The sequence below is a fragment of the Molossus molossus genome, unplaced genomic scaffold (assembly GCF_014108415.1).
Source record: "Molossus molossus isolate mMolMol1 unplaced genomic scaffold, mMolMol1.p scaffold_m16_p_4, whole genome shotgun sequence".
In the NCBI taxonomy this organism is placed as follows: domain Eukaryota; kingdom Metazoa; phylum Chordata; class Mammalia; order Chiroptera; family Molossidae; genus Molossus; species Molossus molossus.
In genome coordinates this window covers 84,549,775-84,573,279 of record NW_023425377.1, presented here as the reverse complement: position 1 = coordinate 84,573,279, position 23,505 = coordinate 84,549,775, and the positions used below count along the sequence as shown (strand labels likewise).

Below are 23,505 nucleotides of genomic sequence, written 5' to 3'. Positions count from 1 at the left end.
TTCTCAGAAAGGAGGGAGGAGAAGGGTGGCGGGTAAGGGCAACCTGAGAGGTGTAAGGCATTGTCTGCCCTGTGTACTGGGAAGGGCTGGGGAGAAAGCATGAACGGAAGCCTGGCCAAAAGGTGCTTGGGATCAGGAGTCTCTGAGGGAGGATTTTCACCCCTTTCTGTGCCACATGCATTCAGTCCCTCTCTGTCACCCCTGCCCCAGTCTTCAGTAAAGTCTAGGACATTTTCACCTGTGTTATGGTAAATGTAATGGAAAAGGGCCAATTCAGTGTGAAAAAGACATAGCATCTGGGGATGCAGGAACCTAGAGGCAAAGGTAACCAAGAAAGAAAACATAAGCATCTCACTCAATTCAGAGAAATCTTAAGGTAGCTTTGGATTTCCACAGTTTAGAACCGAGGTTTCAGCCAAGAGCAGGAGGCTCCAAATGGCAAGTGAGTTATATGGTCAGCTGTGCCAGCTTCAGGCCACCAAAGGAGTCCACATGGCCTCGTCCACACCGGCCATGTTTTTTGCTAGTTCTCATATGACGCCTCCTGATCAACCCCTTCCTGACAGTGATCTGGGACTGCCTTCAGGCTGGATCTTGTGTACAGCCCTGACTGGGTCTGCCCCAGCCTGCTGTGCTGACCTGGTTTCTGCACCTAGCCCTCCCCAGTACCACTTCTGCTGCAATCTGCATTGTGATATCTTGCCCAAGCATTGCCCCAGCATGCGACTTCAACCTGTTCCTTATTTCTCTTTCTAGACTGACGGTTTATAGAACTATGGCTTGCTACATGGCCACTGTGGAAGACACAGTAATTAGGGTAGACTAGTCTTTGGAAGGGAAAGCTGTAGACAAATGTCACCTTTTGGTGACAGAGTTGCAGGCTGGTACAGAACCAAGAGTCTGCAAAGAACAAGGAGGTTCTCATATAGTCCATGTGGAAAGAACTTTGCCCATTCAAGATACTACAGCATGGTCCTACCTCTAAACTGCCTGTGGGTTTGCTTCAATTGTACTTTCAAATTCAGATATAGAAAGAAAGAAAAAAGTTGATCTCTAAGAAATTCCAAGAAGAAAATCATATTTTTTAAAAATCTGTAAGAAGCCATCCCACTGAAATGAAATAATAATGAGGAAAGATAAAGTTAGTTCAGAGGCAGAGAGATGGATTCATAGTTGCCAAAATAACTTCCTCCAGACTGGGCAAGAGACTATCAGGAAAAGTGGTAACTGTATTTGCAATCATGTTGCATGCCTCCATTTTCTTTCTTTTTCTCTGCCTTTTCCAGGGGAAAAAAGAACAAGGGGGAAAAAAAGGAAGAAAAGGGGGAAAAAAGCAAGTGCAAGATGCAGGGCTTAGAGCTAGAGTTAATAAGCTTTTGAGGAAAGGAGATTAATTCTGAAGGTTATAGAGGAAGTGCTAAGCAGAATACAAAGAGAGCACTTAAAATCACTGCATGAATGGAAAAAGAACCTCCAGGAGCTTTGCTTTCAAGCTCTTTTTATAGAAGGGAATGAGCAGCCAGAGAAGGTAAATGAGTTTTACAAAGCTGCACAGCGCATCAGTGGCACAGCCCAGAACTCGCAAGGCCACGCTCAGTGGCCATCCCACAAATCCACAGTGGCTTCTCGCCTTGGTTTTGCTGAGCATAACGAGACTGGCTGCAGGAGTCAGGCTTTAAGAGGCTTATGGGGGCTTCTGCCTAGGCCATGAACCCTGGGAAGATTAGATTATTAACTCCTGAAATGCCAAATACAGAAGACTAGTAAAAGTTTACCTTGAAGTAGAAGTAAAAAAAAAAAAAAGGCCAAGCTTTTATGGTGCAACACTTGATACTCGTTGGGTTTAACAACAAAGCTTTTAGTTGATACCAGGAGCTTACATATCTGTAAATGTTATCACTTCTAGTTAGGAATGCTATAATTGGTGATGCTACTTTAATAGATCACTTTATTTTTCTAGCGGAAAAAAAAAAAACTTAAGTATCAGATCATATCTCTGAGCCAGGTTCTACCACTCACCTGGTTCTTGCAACGTAAATGTGTACATATCATGCACTTGGAGGGAAATGCTCACCGGCGAGGCCATGAAGAAACAAATCCACAGCCTCCAGGGCACAGTTGCGGGCGGGCTTCCCAGTGAGGCAGGCAGGCAGGAATCCCCACCAGTGGCGGGCGAAACCTGGGACAATCTAAATGTCTAGCATGCCTGTAGCCCTATCTATCATAGCCTTCTACATGTGGTTCTTGTGAAAAGCTAGCTAGAGACCACTGACTCGAAACGGGCAATGCTCATTTATTTTCCATTAAAGCCAAATCAGATTTAAGGGGAAGGAAGGAAGGCACTTTTGGTAACAAGTGACAAAATCCAACTTGAACTGGGAGGCAGGGAGGGAAGAAGGAAAGGAGGGAGGGAGGGAAGGAAAGACAGATATGGAGAACTTATTTTTTGTGTCAAGGATTCCAAGGAAATAGGAACAATGAAACTGAAACTGTAGGAAGGGCAGGAAGCTGCTCATATCTCTCTCTCTCTCTTTTCTTTTTTTTTTTTTTTTTTGGTAATCCTCACCTGAGGATATTTTTCCATTGATTTTCAGATAGAATGGGAAGGAGGGAGGGAGGGGGAGAGAAAGAGAGAAACATCTATGTGAGAGACTCACATCAATTGGTTGCTTGCAACCGAGGTACAAAGTACGTGCCCTTGACCTGAATCGAACCCGAGACTTTGGTCCAGGGTTGGACACTCTAAGTGTTGAGCCAAACCGGCCAGGGCAAGACACTTATATCTCAAAAGCAAACAGTGAGAACCTGAATGCAGCCAGGACTATCCACCATCTCTGCCTCCTTGAGTGTGGTCTTCTTGTGAAAACAGACCTTCTCCACAGAAGAAGCAACTCAAAAGCAACCATGGGTCCCAGTCAGCTCCACAACTGTACATTTACAGCTCCTGTCTCTAGAGAAGAGACCCCAAGCCCTGGGAGGGACATTCATCCCAGAAGGGTCAGATCCCACCCCTGTAATCCACAGTAGCAGAGGCAGGCACAGTGGAAAGTCTGGCTCTCGTAGGAGCCATGTGAAGGGGGCTGAAGCAGCTCCCAGACAAGGGTGCCAGGCCGACAATCCCAGGTAAGCCTACAGCACCCACCCATTTCTATCATGCAAGTACCAGGTTTGTATGTAAGCACATGTCTACACAAACTGCCCATACACACAATCTCTCATATTTCAGCTTCCATTCTTATCTCCAGCGTGGCTTATTACATTTGATATTAAGTTGGCTGAGAAGAGGAGGAAAAGAAGGAAAGAAGAAGGAAAAGGAGGAGGGGGGAGGAGGGAGGAAGAAGGCAGAGGGGAGGAACAAAAAGGAAGTTTCGAAACTGCAGAGACATCTTCATTCCTCTCAACTCTCCTCCTCCAAACACACAGCGATGATATACTTATTGGGAAGGAGTAACTAATTTTTCCCATGTTGCCTTTGTTAATCAGTTCTGAAAAAAAAACAAAACTTTTTTGTGCATTTAATTTCCTATGCTGCAGTTCTTGACAAAAACTGGCTGGGCTTATATCCCAAAACCTTCAAAAAATTAAACATAAAAGTGAAAAAATTTAGGCAACACACAGCAGTAAGCTGTCCCCTACATGTCCCCATTGGACACATCATACTGCTGTCTGCCCGAAGCCAGGCACCACGCTGGGCCCTCTCTCCATTATCTCATCTGTTCCCAGAAACATCCATTTGAGGCGGGTGCTGCTGTTTCCGTTTTACAAATCAACGAGCCCAGGCAAATGTGTGTGTTCAAGGTCGCGCAGCTGATAAGCGTACGAAGTGAAGTTCAGAGTCACTGTCCAGACACGAAACGCCTGTGCTTTCCACCAAACCAACTTGTCCCCTTAGAGAATACAATTCTGAACGCTGCCTATTTATACTGAGGTGGCACACATCTACCTGTGGTCATGAAAGGTCCTGTAGAGACAGATAATAAACAGGCATTCATTTCCTAGCACCATACACCGCAGCACAAATGAGTTTCCATATCTTGTTATTAAGTCAAGAGAGGAAAGTGGTACCCTCGGGAGAAAAATATGAATGATACTAAAGGAATGCAGCAAACTCAATAAATCCAGACACTAATACGCTATGTGATCTCTGCAGTAGTTATACTGGTACTGATAACCTTACAAAAGTTCTTGGTGGAACTTGTTAAATCATAAAATCATCTCTTGATTCTAGAACATAAAACAATGTCTTTTTTATGTAAACACAACCTTGGGGAAACTACAGATAACTGCAGATCTTTTTAAGATATTTTCTTCTGTCACACTGGGAACCACTTCCTCCACTCACCAACGTTTTTACTTATTTGTAGAAAGACTTCCATAAATATTAAACACAAGTGGTAATATAATAGCTAAGAACTCAGATCACCTCTAATAACCACGTAGTTGGAAAGCTGGCCATTGGGTTCACACAAGCAGTCATAACCAAATTTCTAAAAATGGATAGTTTGTGCTGGAAGGTAAGTTAAAAACAGAGCATCCATTTATCAAGATTCATTAATATTAACACCTATTGACCTGCACCATACTAAAAGCATTTCATTGAGCAGACAACTTCCAAACATAATATTACACAGTATAAGTTCAATGTTCTTTCATTCATTTAACTAATAATTATTGTACAATATAAACCTGCATTGGCATGGGGGATCCAAATAAGTAAATAAACCCTCAATAAATTTAAAATGCAGTTATAGAGAAAATATAAACATATATTAAAGTGAAACCATTAATATAAATTTAAACAATAATAAGACAAAAATACAATGTCTTCAAACAACATGCTTGCATGCCAGATGTGTACTAAAGAAAAGAACTGTGACAGGTTTATGAGAGAGGAGGGTCAACATGGGCTGGAGGGTAAGAAAGGACATCACTGAGTGAGAAGTGGGTAACAATAAAAGGAAGCCTGGCAAAGAGAAGAAAAAGAGGTTTTATCAGTAAAGGCATGTTCCAAAGACAGCAGATCAAGCAAGCAGGACAAAATGTGTCTGTAGAAATGCAGGAAACAGTATCTCCACCTGTTAATAACCAATAAGCACAAAACCACAATGGTTTACCTTTCAATGTTCATAGGAGCATATTTACTTATTTCCTAACTGAAGGACTCAGTCCATCATTTATCTAGCTCCTCAATTTCAGCCCAAGCAACAAACTTGTCAAAGCTGAAGTCTTTAAAACTTTGCGAGGATATGGAGAAAAGGTGACTCTAGCACACTACTGGTGGGAATGCAGACAGGTGCAGCCACAATGGAAAACAATATGGTGTTTCCTCAAAAACTGAAAAATGAAACTGCCATTTGACCCAGTGATTCCACCTCTTGGAATATATCCTAAGAAGCCTGAAACACCAATCAGAAAGAATATATGTACACGATATTCATAGCAGAGCTATTTACAATAGCTAGGATCTGGAAATAGCCCAAGTGTCCATCAATAGATGAGCTGATAAAAAAAAAAAAAAAAGCTGCAGTACATACACACAGTGGAATACTATGCAGCTGTAAGAAAGAAAGATTTCTCTCCCTTTGAGACAACATGAAGGGACCTGGAGAGTATTATGCTAAGCGAAATAAGCCAGTAAAGGAAAGACAAGTATCACATGATCTCACTTATTTGTGGAATATAACAAACAAAACAGATCCAGAGATATGGAAGTAGGGAACAACAGACTGACAAACCTCAGAGGTAAGGGAGGAATGGGGGGACGGGAAGAAATAAACCAAAGAACTTATATGCATGTATGCCTAACTAATGGGCACAGACAACAGTGTGGTGAAGGTTGGGGGTGGGAACGGGGAGGAAGGTGTCAATGGGGGAAAAAAGGAGCAACATTTGTAATACTTTTGACAATAAAGATAAATTTTTAAAAACTCCCTTAGAAAAACAAAATACGATAAATAACGACAGTGTAAAGAGTCATCAAGTTTAGACTGCAACACTCCACTGGACCCTTCGGAGATCACTAAAATCATGTATTTAATATCATGTGAACATTCTGAAACACAGCAATGCCTAACACAGTCAGAGTCAGGGAATCCAGGCAGGAAAGAAGGTTCAGGCCATGAAATAAATGCAAGTAATTTGCTCAGGTTGATGTCAAGGTAAGGAATTAACAGTACTTATAAGGCTAAAATCTACTCAAAATAATACTGCTGATAGAAATACGGACACGTCAGAGTAGGAAGGACCTTTGGAAATCAGCCAGGTCTACACACACCCATACTCTGCTTTCTTTGGAGGTGGGCACTGGCAACAACTCAGGGACTAGGTCTTGGGCAATTGAAGATGCGAATGTGGAGTGATTAAGAGTTTTGCAACCATCATATGATATCAAGAGATAGGAGGAACTCTGACCAAAAACAAGCCCCAACTAAAAGAAAGACTTTGGAACTTGCTGTTCCAAAGGAAATGTATACATAAAGGCTTCAGCTCTTTGATGAGTCTCCTTATTCTGAAAAAAATAACTGTGGGTCTTTAATGAACCATAATGAAATCCCTAGTTCAAATCTTGTCCCTGGAGATTCATATTTAAATTTATGTAGCTTATTCCTTAAATCAGGCATGTGCTTCCCAAAATCTACTACAGCAAACATACATAATTTTATTCACCCAACTCCTAATTTTCATCAGAAAATAATTATTCCCTTTAATTCCACTTATTGAAATAAACCCACAGAGCTTCCTAGTATAAGCACAATCTTGAAGACGGAAGAAAAATGTTAATTTCTTCAACTCAAAGTGATCTTGCAAGGGGCTCCGCAAACCTCTGCCATTCAGAGGCAGGTGAGTGCAGTTTCCACTCTTAGAGGTATGTGGATCCCCAGCAACCTGCCTCCTGGGTCAGAGAGACCCTGCCTGAGCTCTGCTGTTACCAGGCCCACTGCAGTCCTCAGCGTGGGTGCAGGAGCTACGTAGGGCACTGCTGCTTGCCAGTGCCCCCACCTTGGTGTGCGAGGAATGCCAAGTGGTTAGCTGGGAACTCCAGGGACCAGCAGGAGTTGCTGCAGAGGGCTTCCTGCTAGATGACTAGCTCTATGAATTGGTTCTTAAGAAGAAAAAAGGAAACGGAGGTTTTCAGCAAGGCAGTGTTTCCTCGGGGGCTCTGTTTGACAGCTGGCTACTCCATTCTGCAAACTCTAACATGGTTTTCTTTTTATCTGCTAACTACAGCACATTCAAGATTTTTACTTGAGGTTTCATTTTCTCCAGCTGGAAAACTATGAATTCCCTCCTAGTATTTCATTTTCATGACTCTTGCCTTTTGGGTAAAATCTGTTAAAATATCACTTTTTTTTTTTCACTTGGCCAAAGAATCATTTTTGGCCTCATGTGAACAGTGCTTTTTAGTTTTTCATACTATATTTGACCTAAGCAAACTATAAATTACCTAACTATAAACTACAAATTTAAAATCAAGGGTAAAATATGAAAAAGTTACAGAGGAAAATTCAACACAAATGTTATTTCCTTACCATGGCAACATCTTCAAAAGAATTTATTTTATATACATGCTCTGGGAAGATGGTCAATGTCTCTAAATTTTATTCTTCTTTTTTAAAAAATGTGACGATAATATATTCATTGAAATATATTGTAGCTCTGCATTCCTTCCAGTTTCACTAGTACCAGTGTTGGCTGTATTGTAATGTAAATTTAATATACTTACTCAACAAGCTGAGGGATCAGAAAAGGACCAGGCTGAGAAACACTATAGGTATGCTCACATGAATTGATATAAAAGTCCTACAGAAATATAAGGAACCATGTCCTTCTTCATGAAGGGCAATAACCTCATTCAACCTTTCAAAAGAGATCCAGTTTATAGAATAGGTCCCAGTTGACCCAGATGATATGGCAATCTCTGGTCAAGATAAAATCAAGCATTTGGCATTGTTAAACACACACACACACATGCAAACACACACAACAGGACCACAATAAAGTATTATGTGCCAATCCCACATCACCAAACCAAGACTTAATTTAGTTACAGCTTGACTCTCCCAGAAGTGAAATCTTAAACCAGTTCATTAAGAATTACCTGATCAGCCCTGGCCGGTTTGGCTCAGCGGTTGGAGCATCAGCCTGTGGACCAGAGAGTCCTGGGTTTGGTTCCCGCTAGGGGCACGTACCAAAAAAATAAATAAGAATTACCTGATCGGCAATAGTCAGGCAACCTCCCTGATAATCCAATTAACCCCTGGAGGAAAACAAATTTGCAGTAACCAACCCGATTTTTTTTCCTAGTGTGACTTCCTCTTACTCATTTCTTTCTATCTGCTAGACTGGATGCTGCCTGATTCTCATAAATGTTTGTTCTATTAAGATCTTAAAGGGGTTTGTTTGTTTGTTTTATTTTTTTTCTTTATTGATTTTTTTTTTCTTATAGAGAGAGAAAAAGATAGAAACATCAATGAGAGAGAACATCAATTGGCAGCCTCCTGCATGATCCCCTCTGGGGATTGGGCCCACAACCTGGGCATGTACCCTGACCAGGAATCGAACCAGCGACCTCTGGTGCATGGGTTGACGCTCAACCACTTAGCCACACCGGCTGTGCAAGATCTTAAAGTTTTAATATGTCTCAGTTTATCTTTTAATAGCATCATGAATCAAAGTAGTCAAGTATCGCCCTGGCCAGTTTGGCTCAGCGGTTAGAGCATCGGCCTGCGGTCCGGAGAGACCCGGGTTCGGTTCCCGCTAAGGGCACGTACTTCGGTTGCAGTTTGTCCCCAGCCCTGGTTGGTCGTGCAGGTGGCAGCCACTCGATGTGTGCCTTCACGTCGATGTTTCTCACTCTCTCTCCCTTCCTCTCTCTCCCTCCCATTCTATCTGTACAAAAAATGGAAAAATATCCTTGGGTGAGGATAAAAAAAACAAAAAAAAAAAACAAAGTAGTCAAGTATCTCACCAAATGGGAACATTATGATAGGACATCTAGGAGGAAGCTACCAGAAGACCAAGCTGCTTAACCATTGTAATCCAAAACCTATGCCGTGGCAGCGGGGCACCATAACTAGACTAGGAGTTCAGGAAACACAAAGGAGAAAAACAGCAATTACTGAGCTCCAAATATATTAAAGCAACTCAACCGTCACCTCCCTAAAGAGACACATTGGGATGAAAGTGTAAAACAGGACCCCAAAGCCGTAGCTCCACCTCCAACTCCAAGAACAATCTAAGCTGAAACTGTCCCTAGAGGCAGCATGGAAGAGGGAAGAGCTGAGTTTAGCCTTGAGAGGCCCAGGAAGATTTAGATGGGCTGTGAGGAAGAAGGCAAACACCCTGGGAGGAAGGAGCTAAGGGCAGGGGTCGGCCTCAGGAGGGGAAGCAGAGTCCTGGATCACAGATCAGCAGGTTACAGAAAGCTGATAGCTCCAGGATGAACCGTGTCAGCACACAGATCACACGGAGCTACCACTATTTCCTAAGCAGTGACGGAATGAAACCGGAGGTTTAAACAGATGTCTCAGAGTGGTGTTCACAATAGACTGGGGAAAAATGAAAACAAGAGACCAAGGAAATTGTGATGTTTAATTTTATGTATCAACTTGACTGGACTAAGGGATGTCCAGGTAATACATTATTTCTGGATGTGTCTGTGAAGATATTTCTGGAATGGATGAGCATTTGAATTGGAACACTAAGTACAGAAGATGGCCCCCACCAATGTTAGGGGACCTCTTCTAATATGATCAGATTAGAACACAAAGGCACACGAAGGGTGAATTTATTCTCTCTGGGGCTGGGACATCCATCTTCTTCTGCCCTCAGACACCCCTGCTTCTCAGGCCTTAGGACTCAGACCAGGACTTACACCCATCTGGTGCATGGGTTGACGCTCAACCACTTAGCCACACCGGCGGTGCAAGATCTTAAAGTTTTAATATGTCTCAGTTTATCTTTTAATAGCATCATGAGTCAAAGTAGTCAAGTATCTCACCGAATGGGAACATTATGGCCGGTTCTCAGGCCTTCAAGTTACACAGCAATCACACCACCAGCCTTCCCGGGCCTCCAGCTTACAGATGGCAGACCTTGGACTTCTCAGCCTCCAAAATCATATGGGCCAATCCTTCATAATAAATCTCTTTCTATATATCCACATATATCCTCTTGGTCCTGTTCCTCTGGAGAATCCTGACTAATACAAGAGGCAAAAAACAATCAAGTTTATTGGAGAAAGGACATATTAAATACAGAGGCAAAGATCACAGACGAATGCAGCTAAGGGTTAGGGGGACTTGGGAGTATAGTAGTGCAATTAGAAGAAATGGAGAAGTTAAAATATGTATCTAATGTTTTGAAGAGAAAATAGTAAGTTTGGTCTTAGAACTGAGTTTAGGTTTATGGCAGGACATAACATCCTATAGATATTTGCAAACAGGTGTAGATTTCGAGAGACACCCACAGACAAGAGCGGAAGGGAAAAAGCTAGCCAGCCATGAGAAGAAGGATAGAAAGAATAAAGCAATAAACAGGACAAAGAAGAGGGTAACGCCAGGAAATGCCAATTCTACTTATCCAAAGATCAGGCTATGGTCAGACATTGTCAACCTCTTACCATCTCTTGGCTTAAAATTTGGTAAGGGGATAGATACAAGTTAAAATGATTGAACTGTTATATGATGACAAGCCTATGGCCACTAGAAATCAGACGTAGCTAAAGATCTGAACAGCACGACAGAAACTCAGCTCTGCTCGGCCAAGCTTAGGCTGATGCTCTGAACTGCAGGAAGGAGAGGAAGTGGCAGGTGAAGAGACTGCCATCACATAACAGGGTAGACTGACACTCCATTCTTCAAATATGGCCCACTCCTTCTCACATACATTTCTATCGGGATGCAGAAATCCTTTCCAGCTAATAAAATTTTCTGGTAGGGTAGGAGAAACCAGTAACATAGAAACCAGCAACCAGCAAACAATGGCAACCCCAAGGCTCCAAACCCCTACCCTTCCTGTCTTCTTCAATCCACTGTTCCATAACTCATTCAAACATTTAGTGACCTTCAATCTACTGTGTGTCATAAGATATACTATGTGTATGTCTACTGTGTATGGTACTGTTCACAGGGAACACCTTTCAAAAAGCTCACAACACAGTATGCTGGAGCCATTCAACAAATATTTATTGTCAGCCTACTGTGTTCCGGGCACAAAGAAAAAAAGAAAAAACAATTCCTGCCCTCAAATAGTTGGCAGTCTAGTGCTACATTTCTGCAAAACATTAGCTATTGTGATAATCTCTGACAAACTGGGAATTTAAGATGAAAGAATAGGACACAGGAGATCCACGACTTTCGCTCATCACACTGACACCTCAGAATCATCTTTTGCAGAATTCAGTCTTTCATACATCACCACTTTGATGATTTGGGCCGTCACAGGATGGCAGGGGCAGCCAGCTGCTGTGGCATGGGAAGGGGCCTGGCCACCTGCCAAGGCAGCATGGTGATGGCTGACAGGCTGCGGGAGCCTATAATAGGACTGAACCAAGCTCAGCTGAGGGCCTCAAGGATACTGGCTCTCTTGGGGCTCATGACACAGGCTGATGTCTCCTCACCCAACCAGCCTCCCATTCCTCACCTCAGCTGTCCTCACTCTCTTCCCTCCCTGACCTGAGGCAGGGGTGCACTGTGACCCCTGAACTGAGGATAGCAGGTCAAGGTCCTACGTGGACTTGCTGAACATAGCACCTCTTTCCCCACCACTGTTGCGGACTCCTAACAAGTCCCTGCTCAGAGATTTAAAGGTGAGCAGTTTCCCATCATTCTGGCCAGCAGAAAAGTTTACCACTGGTCATAAGAGTGAGTGAAAGTCAGTGTGGGTCAGTGGTTGAGCATTGACCCATGCACCAAGAGGTCACCAGTTCAACTCCTGGTCAGGACACATGCCCAGGTTGTGGGCCCAATCCCCAGTGGGGGACATGCAGGAGGCGGCCAATCGATGTTCTCTCTCATTGATGTTTCTATCTCTCTCTCCTTCTCCCTTCCTCTTTCTCTAAAAATCAATAAAGAAAAAAAAAATTTTTTTTTTTAAAGAGAGAGTGAGAGGAAAGTCTGAAGTCAGCAAAAATCCATCACCAGTAGTGGAAAAACAATTAAGAGTATGTACCCCACCCTGGCCAGTTTGGCTCAGCGGTTAGAGCGTCGGCCTGCGGTCCAGAGAGACCCGGGTTCGGTTCCCGCTAAGGGCATGTACTTCGGTTGCAGTTTGTCTCCGGCCCTCGTTGGTTGTGCGGGTGGCAGCCACTCGATGTGTCCCTTCACGTCGATGTTTCTCTCTCTCTCTCCCTTCCTCTCTCTCCCTCCCACTCTATCTGTACAAAAAATGGAAAAATGTCCTCGGGTGAGGATAAAAAAAAAAAAAAAAAGAGTATGTACCCCATGGACAAAGGGTCACCTGTGTTAGCATCTCTAGGTTACACTGGTCACATGATGGTCACAGAGAAAGACCACCAGTTTTGATCTTTGTTCTTAGGCATCGACGATATGCTGCCCAATATCCACAATCCATATTGAGTGCCTGATGTAGGCAGCATCCTCTGTGAAGTGCTATAGATTAGAGGATAAAATAAGTATCAAACACAGCCCAGCCTCTCCCTTCAGGGAGTGAAACATGGCTCCTCCCCCGAACAGCCATCTTTCTGGGGAGCTCACCTTCATATGGGGAAATAAGGCATAGATTTAATAACTTGGGTAGCAACAAAACATCTAAGTAACAACGAAAGACCCAATAGGAGGATTCCTAAAACAGTACATAATTATTTGTCCAGTGGACAAGAAAGGGATCACTTAGGTCAGAGAGAAAGGGATGGGTTTACTGGAAAAATGGAATTCAAACAGGGCAAGTTTTGAAGAAGGGCACATGGAAAACACAATATTTTACTTGAGCAGGCATTTAAGAGTCACTTATTAAATGATTAAATGAAAAGGCTAAAGTGTGGAATCTGAGGTAGAATCACCTGAGCAATTCCAGAAGCAAAACATTGAAACCAATGTGAGCCCAAAGATGAAGCTCTACAGGGGAAAGAGGGAAGAAAGTCTGGGAAGTAAGGATTAGATCATGGGGCGTATGGAATACCCTTATTCCAGGGACTTCAGGGAAATAATGAGGGTTCTGAAATGCAGGGTAAAATAAAGAGCTTTGCCCTGGCCGGTTTGGCTCAGTGGTTAGAGCGTTGGCCTGTGGTCCGGAGAGACCCGGGTTCGGTTCCCGCTAAGGGCATGTACCTCAGTTGCAGTTTGTCCCCGGCCTTGGTTGGTCGTGTGGTGGCAGCCACTCGATGTGTCCCTTTCACATCGATGTTTCTCTCTCTCTATCTCTTCCTCTCTCTCCCTCCCACTCTATCTGTACAAAAAATGTCCTCGGGTGAGGATAAAAAAAAAATAAAATAAAATAAAATAAAGAGCTTTATATAGGACGCAAAAGCAGAAATAGTCTGTATCCTACAATTTAGAAATTAATCACACATTGGGGAAATTTTTTTCTAAAAGGAAAATTGTTTTCTATCATTTTCTTTTAAAAGTCTATGTACATCACTGAAAATAAAAGAAATACACATAATGCCTTCTATATAATAGAGGAAGGAATTTGTCCCCAAAGATCTTTTCTTTGTATAAATGATGCCACCACAATTGCTGCTTCAATAAAAATGAATATTTATGAAATGTAATGACTTGGATTAACTTATTTCAATTTCGCCCTCTAAATTTAGATTTTTAAATCATGCCAAAATGTAGATTTTGATTACAAAAGCAAATTGAAGAAGAAAAAAAAACTACTTGACAAGAAAAAGAGCAAATTTTTTTTTAAATGAAATAGGACTGACAAAAGATAATCGAAGGGTGGTCAATTTGACCAAAAACAACAGAGAGAGATCATCTTCAAAGTGGAGTTATATAATTCAATAAAGCTGTCACATTACAAAAGTCAAGTTTTTAAAAAAAGGAAGTAAAAAGTCTCCCATTCACCCTCAGCTTGCTGCATAGCTCTCTCACAGACTATTGGTCTCCTACCATCCTTTCAAAGTTTCTTTATGCATACATATTATTTTCCTCCCTGTTCACACAAAAGTTAGCATGCTATATAACACTTTCCTGACCTTGCTTTTTTCACTTTACACGGTATCTTGGCAATCTCTCCATACCCATTCATATAGATTTTCCACATTCTTTCTTTCAGCTGCATATTCCATTATGAGGACGAACCATAATTTATTTAACTAGCCCCTACTGATGGACATTTGGGTTGTTTCCAATTGTGGCTATTCCAAACAATGCTGCAGTGAATAACCTGGTACAGTCATCATTTGGCATGTGTGCAAGTGTATCTGTAGGATAAATTCCCAGAAATTGCATTCCAGGGTCAAAAGGTATATGCAATTAAATTTTTGATAGATATTGCCAAATTGCCTTCCCTAAGAGTTGAGCCAATTTACAGTCTCGCCAGCATTGTAAAAGAGTGCCTTTTTCCTTAAGGCAACAGAGTGTATCATCAAAGTTCTGGATTTTTGCCAGTCTGAAAAATGAAAAATGGTATTTGCATTCTCCTCATTATGAGTGAAGTAGAGCATCTTTTTTATATGTTTAAAAGCCAACTGTACTTCCTCTTCTGGAAACTCTTCATAACCTTTGCCTATTTTTCTAATGAGATGTTGGTGTTTTCTTATTAATTTCTAGGAGCTTCTTATATATTAGGGAGACTAGTCCTTCACCTATGATATAAGTTGCAAATATATACTATCCCAGTTTTTGAATTTTCTTATGATAATTTTGCCTACAGAATATTCTTATTTCTATGTGATCTGATTTATCAATCATTTAAGTCTTCTGATTTGCAAGTCATGGTTAGAAAGGTCTTGCAAGGTTACCAAGACTATAAAGAATTCTCCCTTTCTCATACTTAAATTGTTTCATTATCTTACATTTAACTAAACAGAAAAACAGTATAGTAGTTAACATCCCAAATGCTAAAGCCAAACTGCCTACATTCATATCCCAGATCCACCACTTATTAGCTATATGAGCTTGGATAAGTCACCTAACCTCTATGGCTCTCAGTTTCCACATCTACAAATGAGGAAGAATAATAGTTACTATTTTCTTGGATTATTGTGAAGATTAAATATATTAGTGAATATAAAGTAATTACTATAGCGCCTAGCATATAGTAAGCATTTAATAAGCATGAGCTATTATTACCATATATATTTTGTAACTTATCCTGTTTTAAGATGGAAAGTACACATCCAACTTTTGTTTCCATATGGCTACTTAGTTGTTCCAAAACTGTTTACTGAATATTCTATCTTTTCCCCACTGATCTGAAACATCACCTTTATCAGATGCTACACTCCCATATGCATTTAAGAATTTTTTATCTTTTTATTCTCTCCATTGACCTAGCTATTCATGGACCAGTACCACGCTGTTTGGTAGGGCTAGTTATCCCTCTTTGCTTTGCTTTTACAGTTACCATAGATATTCCTCATTATTTTTCCATATCAATTTTTAATTAGTGCATTCAATTCTATAACAAAGAAAAATATCATTGGTATTTTTATTGAAACCACATCACCTTTATAAATTAACTTAGGAAGAACTGAGATACACGAGTCCTATCCAAGAACCTGGTATGTATGTCTTGCCATTTGTTCAAGTCTTCTTTTGCATCTTTCAGTAGTGTTTTAAAGTTCTCTTCACATAGGTCTTGCATATTTCTTCCCAAGTTTACTCCTAAATTTTAACTTTTTCAGTTGCTATTATAAATGGAGTGTTTTCTTCCATTATATTTCCTAACCAGCTGTTTATATAGAGTAAAATTATTGGTTTATGTCTAGTAAGTATATACCCTGATACCTTACTGAATTCTCTTGGATTTTCAAGATGTGTAATCCTATCATCTGCAAATGGTGCTAGTTTTACCTTCTCTTTCCAATCTGTACATCTCTAGTTGCCTTCTCTTGTCTGACTGCATTGGCTGATACCTACAAAACATGTCAAATAATAACCAATTACCCAAAGTAGGTCTGGTCATGCTTTAATCCTCTTTAGGCAGCCTTGAAAAATTTACATTAAAAAAATTTGAAGGTTTGAATCTTAACTTCTTGCAAAGTAGAAATCAACAGACTACAGTTTATAATTATAAGGATGGACATTTTTTTAAGAATAAAAAAAAAAGGTAAGATTAAAGCTTAGATGATAAATCTTAACAACAAAAGTATTTAATAATAGTGCACACCTGCTACTAGGCTGAGCAAGAGTGGACCACCTCCACAGTCTTTCTTGATCGGGACTCTAGTGGACATCTCAAATGTTTCTCTATTAAGCACCATGTTGGCCTTTAGGCTGCAATAGATACACTTTATCATGTTAAAGAAGTAGCCTTCTCTGACTGTTATTATCAAAAAATGATTGTTAAACTTGGTCAAACAACTTTTCAGCATCCAAGGAGATAGTTATACCATTTTTCTGTTAGATCAATTAAATTATTAATTATATTAAAAGATTTCCTAATATTGACCCATCTTTGCATTCTGAGATTGAATCCCATTACTGGAGTCTGTTTATTATATTTATTTTGCAGTTTTGCATCAATATTCATATATAAGATTGTTCTGTAGTTTTATTTTATTTTTTGTAGTCTTTATCAATTTTGGTTTCAATGTCATACTTGCTTCTTAAAAACAATTTGACATTTCTTTCAGTTTAACAGTATTGTAGTTATCTGTTCTTTAACTATACAGTAGAAGTCCCCTGTAAAACTGTCTGGACATAGTGCTTTGGAAGGAGGCAACTCCTTGACAACTTTATTTCTTTTTTTTTTTTTAAGAAAAATCAGTCTGTTTAGATTTTCCCCCTCTTTCTGGGATAAGAGTCAATTATATTTACTTAAAAATTATCTATTCTATCCAAGTATTCAAACTTATTTCCGAAGAACTGAGTATATGGTCCCTTATGATTCTTTACACTTTCTATTTCCATTATTCCCCCTCAGTTCTTACTTGTGTATTTGTAATTTCTTCCCTTTTCCTTTATTAGACTAGCTAATATTTTATACATTTTATTTCTGCAGTTTAATTATTTTTTAAAGAGACACTTTCTTGAATTACTTATATTGCTCCACTGTTTTTCTGTTTATGTTTAAAATTCTTTTTTTTTTTTTTTTTTTTTTTTTTTTTTTTTTTTATCCTCACCCGAGGACATTTTTCCATTTTTTGTTCAGATAGAGCGGGAGGGAGAGAGAGGAAGAGAGAGAGAGAGAAACATCGATGTGAAGAAACACATCGAGTGCTGCCACCCCGCACGACCAACCAGGGCCGGGGACAAACTGCAACCGAAGTACGTGCCCTTAGCGGGAACCGAACCGGGTCTCTCCAGACCGCAGGCCGACACTCTAACCGCTGAGCCAAACCGGCCAGGGCTAATTATTTTTTAAAGAGACACTTTCTTGAATTACTTATATTGCTCCACTGTTTTTCTGTTTATGTTTAAAGTTCTTAAACAAGTATAATTCTAGCAGGTGTGCTACATCTCTTCCTCACCCCAAAAAGACATCACAGCAATTAATGCAGTGAACACAATCTAAGAATATAAAGGCAAGACAGAGATTAAATAGGAGCAATTAATATTATCCTGAATATCTCCAAATCCCAAATACCTGATTAAAAAACCAGATTAGCAATGTTTCCGATATGAAAAAAAAAAAGTGCCATATAAAATAAAAGCTGGGCTTTTACCATAATTAACTCATTGGAAATAAGATCAGTTTTAACTATAATAAACTTACATTTAAATAATATAAGAGGTACTCTGGGGTTTTAATTATAAGCCTTCCACCTCCTGCCTATCTCTAGCAATTAACTGCCCACCAATTTAGTTCAATAAGCATAAATCCCACCCCTCTTTTCCCCAGTCCCAAATTTCTCTCAGTATTGCTTTATAGCCAGACACTAAAACAGAGCAAAACCACCTCCATATATAAGGCCAGACCAAAGTGCATAAGACCAGACCAAAGTGCTGTGTGCCCTACCAGCCAGCCAGTGCTGTCCAGAACACACCACTAACCTGAACAGAGTAAGCTTCAAATGAGGCAGTCTAGTGCAACTTTAGTTTTAACCAATCACCCAAAGTAGGCCTATTCATGTCTTGGTCCATTTAAGATAGCCTGGGAGAAAGTAAACATTAAAGAAGTTTGGAAGGTTGAATCTGGCCCTGGCCAGTTTGGCTCAGCCGTTGGAGTGTCGGCCTGCAGACCAGAGAGTCCCAAGTTCAGTTCCTGCTAAGGGCATGTACCTCGGTTACAGTTTGTCCCCAGCCCTGGTTGGAGTCGGGTGGTAACCACTCGATGTGTCTCTCTCACATCGATGGTTCTCTCTCTCTCTCTTCCTCTCTCCCTCCCACTCTATCTGAAGATAAATGCAAAAAAAAAAGATTGAATCTTACCCTCCTGCAAAGTAGAAATCTACTGGGCTACAATTTATAAAAAGATATGTTTTCTTAAGCATCCAAAGAGGTAGATTTAAATTTTAGATGATAACCCTTCATACCAAAAGTATTTGGTAATAGTGCACACCTCATAGTAGGCTGAGCCAAAGATATGAAATAGACACACTTTGTTCTCTAAAATCAAAAGATGATGCTTTTGTCTCAAATGTTTTCAGAGAGACAGGGTGCAAATAACAGAGGTAATAGAGAGAAGTGAATAGCTGTTAAACAAATTGGAGGCTGAAACTAAGATTAATTTAACTTTCAAAACAATAATAAGTCCATAAGCTTCAAGCTTACAATCACCAAAACTGGCCAAATAGGTAACACTGCCCATTTCTGGAGCCAATTAGAACTTTCCCCAACCTATCAAGGCAGGAGTAAGTACCAGGAGTGTAGACTGGATAGGCCACAATCCAAAATGTAAATATTGTATTGAGGGGAGGGCAACAGCTTAGCAATAAGGACATATGCATTGCAGGTTTGGCCCTAGACCAAAAAAACAACAACAGTTTACAGGTCCAGATTCAGAGAGATGTACAAAGGGCTATACGAAAAGAAAGAAGAGCCTGGAATAGAACCAGGTCCTGAAGTTTTACAGAGTTTTCATGTGGATATGAAAAAGAAATCTTTGGCAGTTTTCTGTCATGTTGGTCAATCTTTTACCAAAAGTATCATTTATATATTGGGAAGACTGATTAAGAAAAAACAGAACTAAATTTTGGTCAGTCTTGATCTTGAACCAGTTTGGAAATCTGTTCAAGAGTTTTGGGGTTGTTTATTTGTCTGAGAGGGCATATCAAAGGCAGTTTGTAAAAAAGAAGTTCAATAAAAACTGGGGAAGTTCAACATTAAAAACATTGCCTTGCCCAGCCAGTGTGGCTCAGTGGTTGAGCACTGACCCATGCACCAAGGGGTCGCCAGTTCCATTCCTGGTCAGGGCACATGCCCAGGTTGTGGGCCAAATCCCCAATGGGGGGCATGTAGGTGGCGGCCAATTGATGTTCTCTCTCATTGATGTTTCTATCTCTCTCTCCTTCTCCCTTCCTCTCTCTCTCAAATCAAAAAGAAAAGAAAGAAAGAAAGAAAGAAAGAAAGAAAGAAAGAAAGAAAGGACTGCCTTTAAATATCCATTCATGAATCCTAGTTTGCAAATTTGTAAAGAAAATTTACTTTTAAGATGAAGTTAGATTATTGAATTAAATATAGTTTAGAGATAAAGATAATCTGATTCTTTTTTATTCCCCCCACCCACCCACCCACCAAAAAAAAACTCACTCTCTAAATTTGAGTGAAAAATAAAATAAATTTTTAGGCCTGGTGATGAGTTGGAGGTGAAGTGATGGCAGACACAGAAAATAGAACTGCTAATGTAGGTAAATAAAAAGCAGGTCATGCAATCACTTTCCACACTGCCTCAAACCCCCAAACCTCTATCTTTTATGGTCTCATACTGAGTATTGCACATGATATGCAGACCCTCACTATGACCTCCTCCTATAAATACTCAACAATTCTTTAAGGAAAAGAAAAATAGAATAATTTCTGGGAAATTTCAAATGCAGGATCTATCTTGGCATTGAGCCATTTGTAAAAGATGAATCATCGCTTAAACCTCCAATAGCTCTAAGATAGTGGTTTATAAACTAGGAGTGCATTAAAATCCCCTGTAAGGCTTAAAACACAAATTGATAGGGCCACGCTTTGAGGAACATTGCACCACGGTAATCCTACTTAAATTATGGTCCTGGGTTCGGTGGACCTGTGCTGTTTGCAAACTGCAACGGGTCTACGACAGAAATGGAGAGTTAAGCTTTTGAAAACTGTAGATAGTATATATAACATTACTTGGCATCCAAGCACGTCATGTTCTCTCTCATTAATGTTTCTAACTCTCTCTCCCTCTACCTTCCTCTCGCTCTAAAATCAATACATGTATCATTTCACTTTTATTGTATTTTCCAAAAACATTGGTATGAGATTGGAAATTTGTTTTGAAGTTTAGGAAGCCCAGCCCCAGAACAGACACCTCTGCAGGACAGATACACGTGCAGGCCGGGAGCACAGGGCCAGCGGCAGCTCCTACTAAACGGGAGACACCGGGGAGTCCTGGAAGATAAGGAAAGCTGAGGATAATGCCTGCAACCAGAGCACTGGACTGACACAATTTCAAAACCGCAGTTTCCATCGTTGTGTTTCATTACATTGCTTCCGGTGACAACACAACACCGCACCCTCGCTGCAAGGAGCGCATCCCGGCATCCAGTGCAAAGGAGAAAGGAAAGGATGCAGAGAACCCGGGCCTGCGGACGCGCACATCCCAGTGACAAGGCAGAAATCGGGTCCGCGCTTTCACTGCCCAAAGTTTGAAGCCGCTGGGGAATTTGCACTCTAGATGTTATGCCCGCATGCTAGATTCCGTCAGAGCACTTTTGTGGTTTTTTTTGAGTAAGGGACTGAACAAAGAAACAGGAGCGACCTCTCGCCTCCTCCCTTACCAGCGCCTCTCCGCGCCTGCGCAGACCCCAGCCTAACCTCCCTCGGAGGCCAGTCCACAGCTTTCTCCCGGTGGGCGGAGGAGGGGCCGCCGCCGGGCACCGCCACGCATGCGCAGCAGCGACCACCGCGCCCTCGGAGCGTACCCGCGTTCTTACCCGCCACGGTGATCCGATCCTTCCGGCCCGGCAAGGCCTCCTGGGGGCTGATGATCTTAGAACCCGAGTCGCCCATTCTTGGGACCGGAAAAAGGCTGTGAAAGAGCTGACGAGCCCTCCTGGTGGCGGAGAGCATGGGCGGGCGGGCGCGGCAGACAGCCAGCCGCAGCGGCGGGCCCGGCGAGCACTGGCCTGCGGACGCCGGCGGCGGCACCGCTGTGCACTGAGCAGCTGCGCCGGAGTCGAGGTTACCTAAGGCGCAGGCCGCGGGCGGTGACAGGGCGTGCTCTGTCCCTGAGGGGTGCCTGGTCCCGGAGACACCTACGAGTTTTTCTGGCTCGGCTTCAGGACAAAGTTCCCAAGCTGAGAGCAAGTGTGTGAATTGCGCCACGAAGTACGTGAAGCGCCAGAGGCCAAAAAAAAAAAAAAAATGCCTAGCCTTTGATTTTTAAGTTCGGTCCCATTTCACAACCTCCTTAGCAGGTGTTTGGTATGCCCAATAAGATACAAACGACCTACCTTACAGACAACTAGAATGTGTGTATAGTTCCAGATTATGAGTAATTACCGAAAAAAAGAGTACTGTATTTCTCCAAAATGAAAACTAAGCACAGTTTTCGAAAAGCTCCGAATGGGGGAGATAACGCAATTAATGACAAAAATGTGTGCGCACACACACATACATATGCATAAATAATACAGTGATAAACCCATTTTACAGGGGGGCAAATAGAGGAGCAAGGCACGAATACCACCACTAACACAGGTGAATGTGATGGTGCTGTTGGATCGTTCATGTTTCTCAAATCATGGGAGATAGCATTCGGTCCTGTGACACATCTTCAACCCACAAAATATGGTGGGTGGAGCCAGATGGGTGTTTTGGGTGTACCCGGTGTGAAATGTTGGGTTTTACACAAACTCTCTGCCAAAATGGGCAGATAATCTCAGATAACGGAAGGAACTTCAGATTAGCACCCAGAGGGATGAAAGGGTTTTGACCCAACCCCCTCCCCCACCCCATGGGTTTATTTGTCTGTTTTAGGGTGGTCTGAACTGTAATATAAGATGGACAGGAGGATTAGTTCTGTATTGTAGAATATGGCAAAACATGTAACATTAAATTTAGATTAAAATGTTATTTTGTAATTTACATTTCCTCTGGGCAGTTTGCCTCTGATTTTACTTTGGATTTATTTGTTTTTTACTGTGAGATGATACAAAGTAGGTCCCACAGGCCTTTCCGGAAAACACTCTTAAGGTATCCCTTCTAGGCTTGTGAAGGCCAGGCTGTTGCTAAGCATTTGAAAAAATAAGATCATTCCTCTATCAAAGGAAATATTCTGTGGGTTCTTTTTTTAATTGCTGCCTTTTGATATATACTGATTTGCTTTGTCTGGTTTAGTGATTGGTTATATGAAATTAAACATGTTAGAAATACTCCGCAACTAAAAACAAGAATTTTTCATGTCAAGAAGTACTTATATAATGTTAAGTGAAAACACAACAGAGCTCAAGTATGTACATGTGTGTTATGTCATATGTATAAAAATGCATATACAGTGATACCTCGGTTCTCGAACATAATTCGTTCCAGGAGGACGGTCGAGAACCAAATTGTTCGAGAACCAAAGCAATGAAACCCAATAGGAAATAATGGAAACTGGATTAATTCGTTCCAAGCCCCAGAAAATGCCTATTTACTGGCCTAATTTGTATATAATATGTAGAAAAACATAAGTCTCAACAAGAAATAAAAGTGTACAGTATGTCTAAGGGTTAAATTCAGTGTAAAGCGTGACTCTCTCCACAAAGCGTGACTCTCTCTCTGCACTCACACTGATGACGCAAGCAAGGCGCGCTGGGCCGAATGAACGCCATTCGGCTCAACTCGGCTCATCTCGGAAGTTCGAGTTCCAAATATTTGTTCGGATTCCAAGACAAAAGTTTCTCGAATCTCCTGGTCGAATACCGATTTGGTCGAAATCCGAGGCGTTCGAGAACCGAAGTATCACTGTAAAATATGCCCTACTTGCACACCCACTGAAGACTAGAAAAAATTAAACTGATATTTGCAAAAATTAAACTGATATTTTGTTGTTGTTCAAGGTAATGGTTTACTGATTTTCACTTCCTTTGAACCTCTGTTTTAAAATGTTCTATAGTACGGCCCTGCCAGTGTGGTTCAGTGGTTGTGCATCGACCCATGTACCAAGAGGTCGCCAGTTTGATTCTCGGTCAGGGCACATGCCCAAGTTGTGGGCCAAATCCCCAGTGGGGAGGCATGCAGGAGGTGGCCAATGCAT

The 23,505-nt window shown here is 41.3% G+C and overlaps 1 protein-coding gene across 2 annotated transcripts in view; it reads right to left on the bottom strand.

The window, feature by feature from the left end:
* MSRA (methionine sulfoxide reductase A) overlaps nucleotides 1-21,376 on the bottom strand; it is a 385,848-nt gene extending 364,472 nt beyond the window's left edge. The window contains exon 1 of one of the 2 annotated variants that reach the window (XM_036241934.1): nucleotides 21,200-21,376. In XM_036241934.1, the coding sequence (XP_036097827.1) occupies nucleotides 21,200-21,335 (136 nt within the window). In that variant the 5' untranslated portion in view covers nucleotides 21,336-21,376. Of the gene's footprint in view, nucleotides 1-21,187 lie in introns of both variants that reach the window. The other variant, XM_036241933.1, reaches the window with a different exon arrangement.
* Between the last annotated feature and the right edge of the window lie 2,129 nt (nucleotides 21,377-23,505).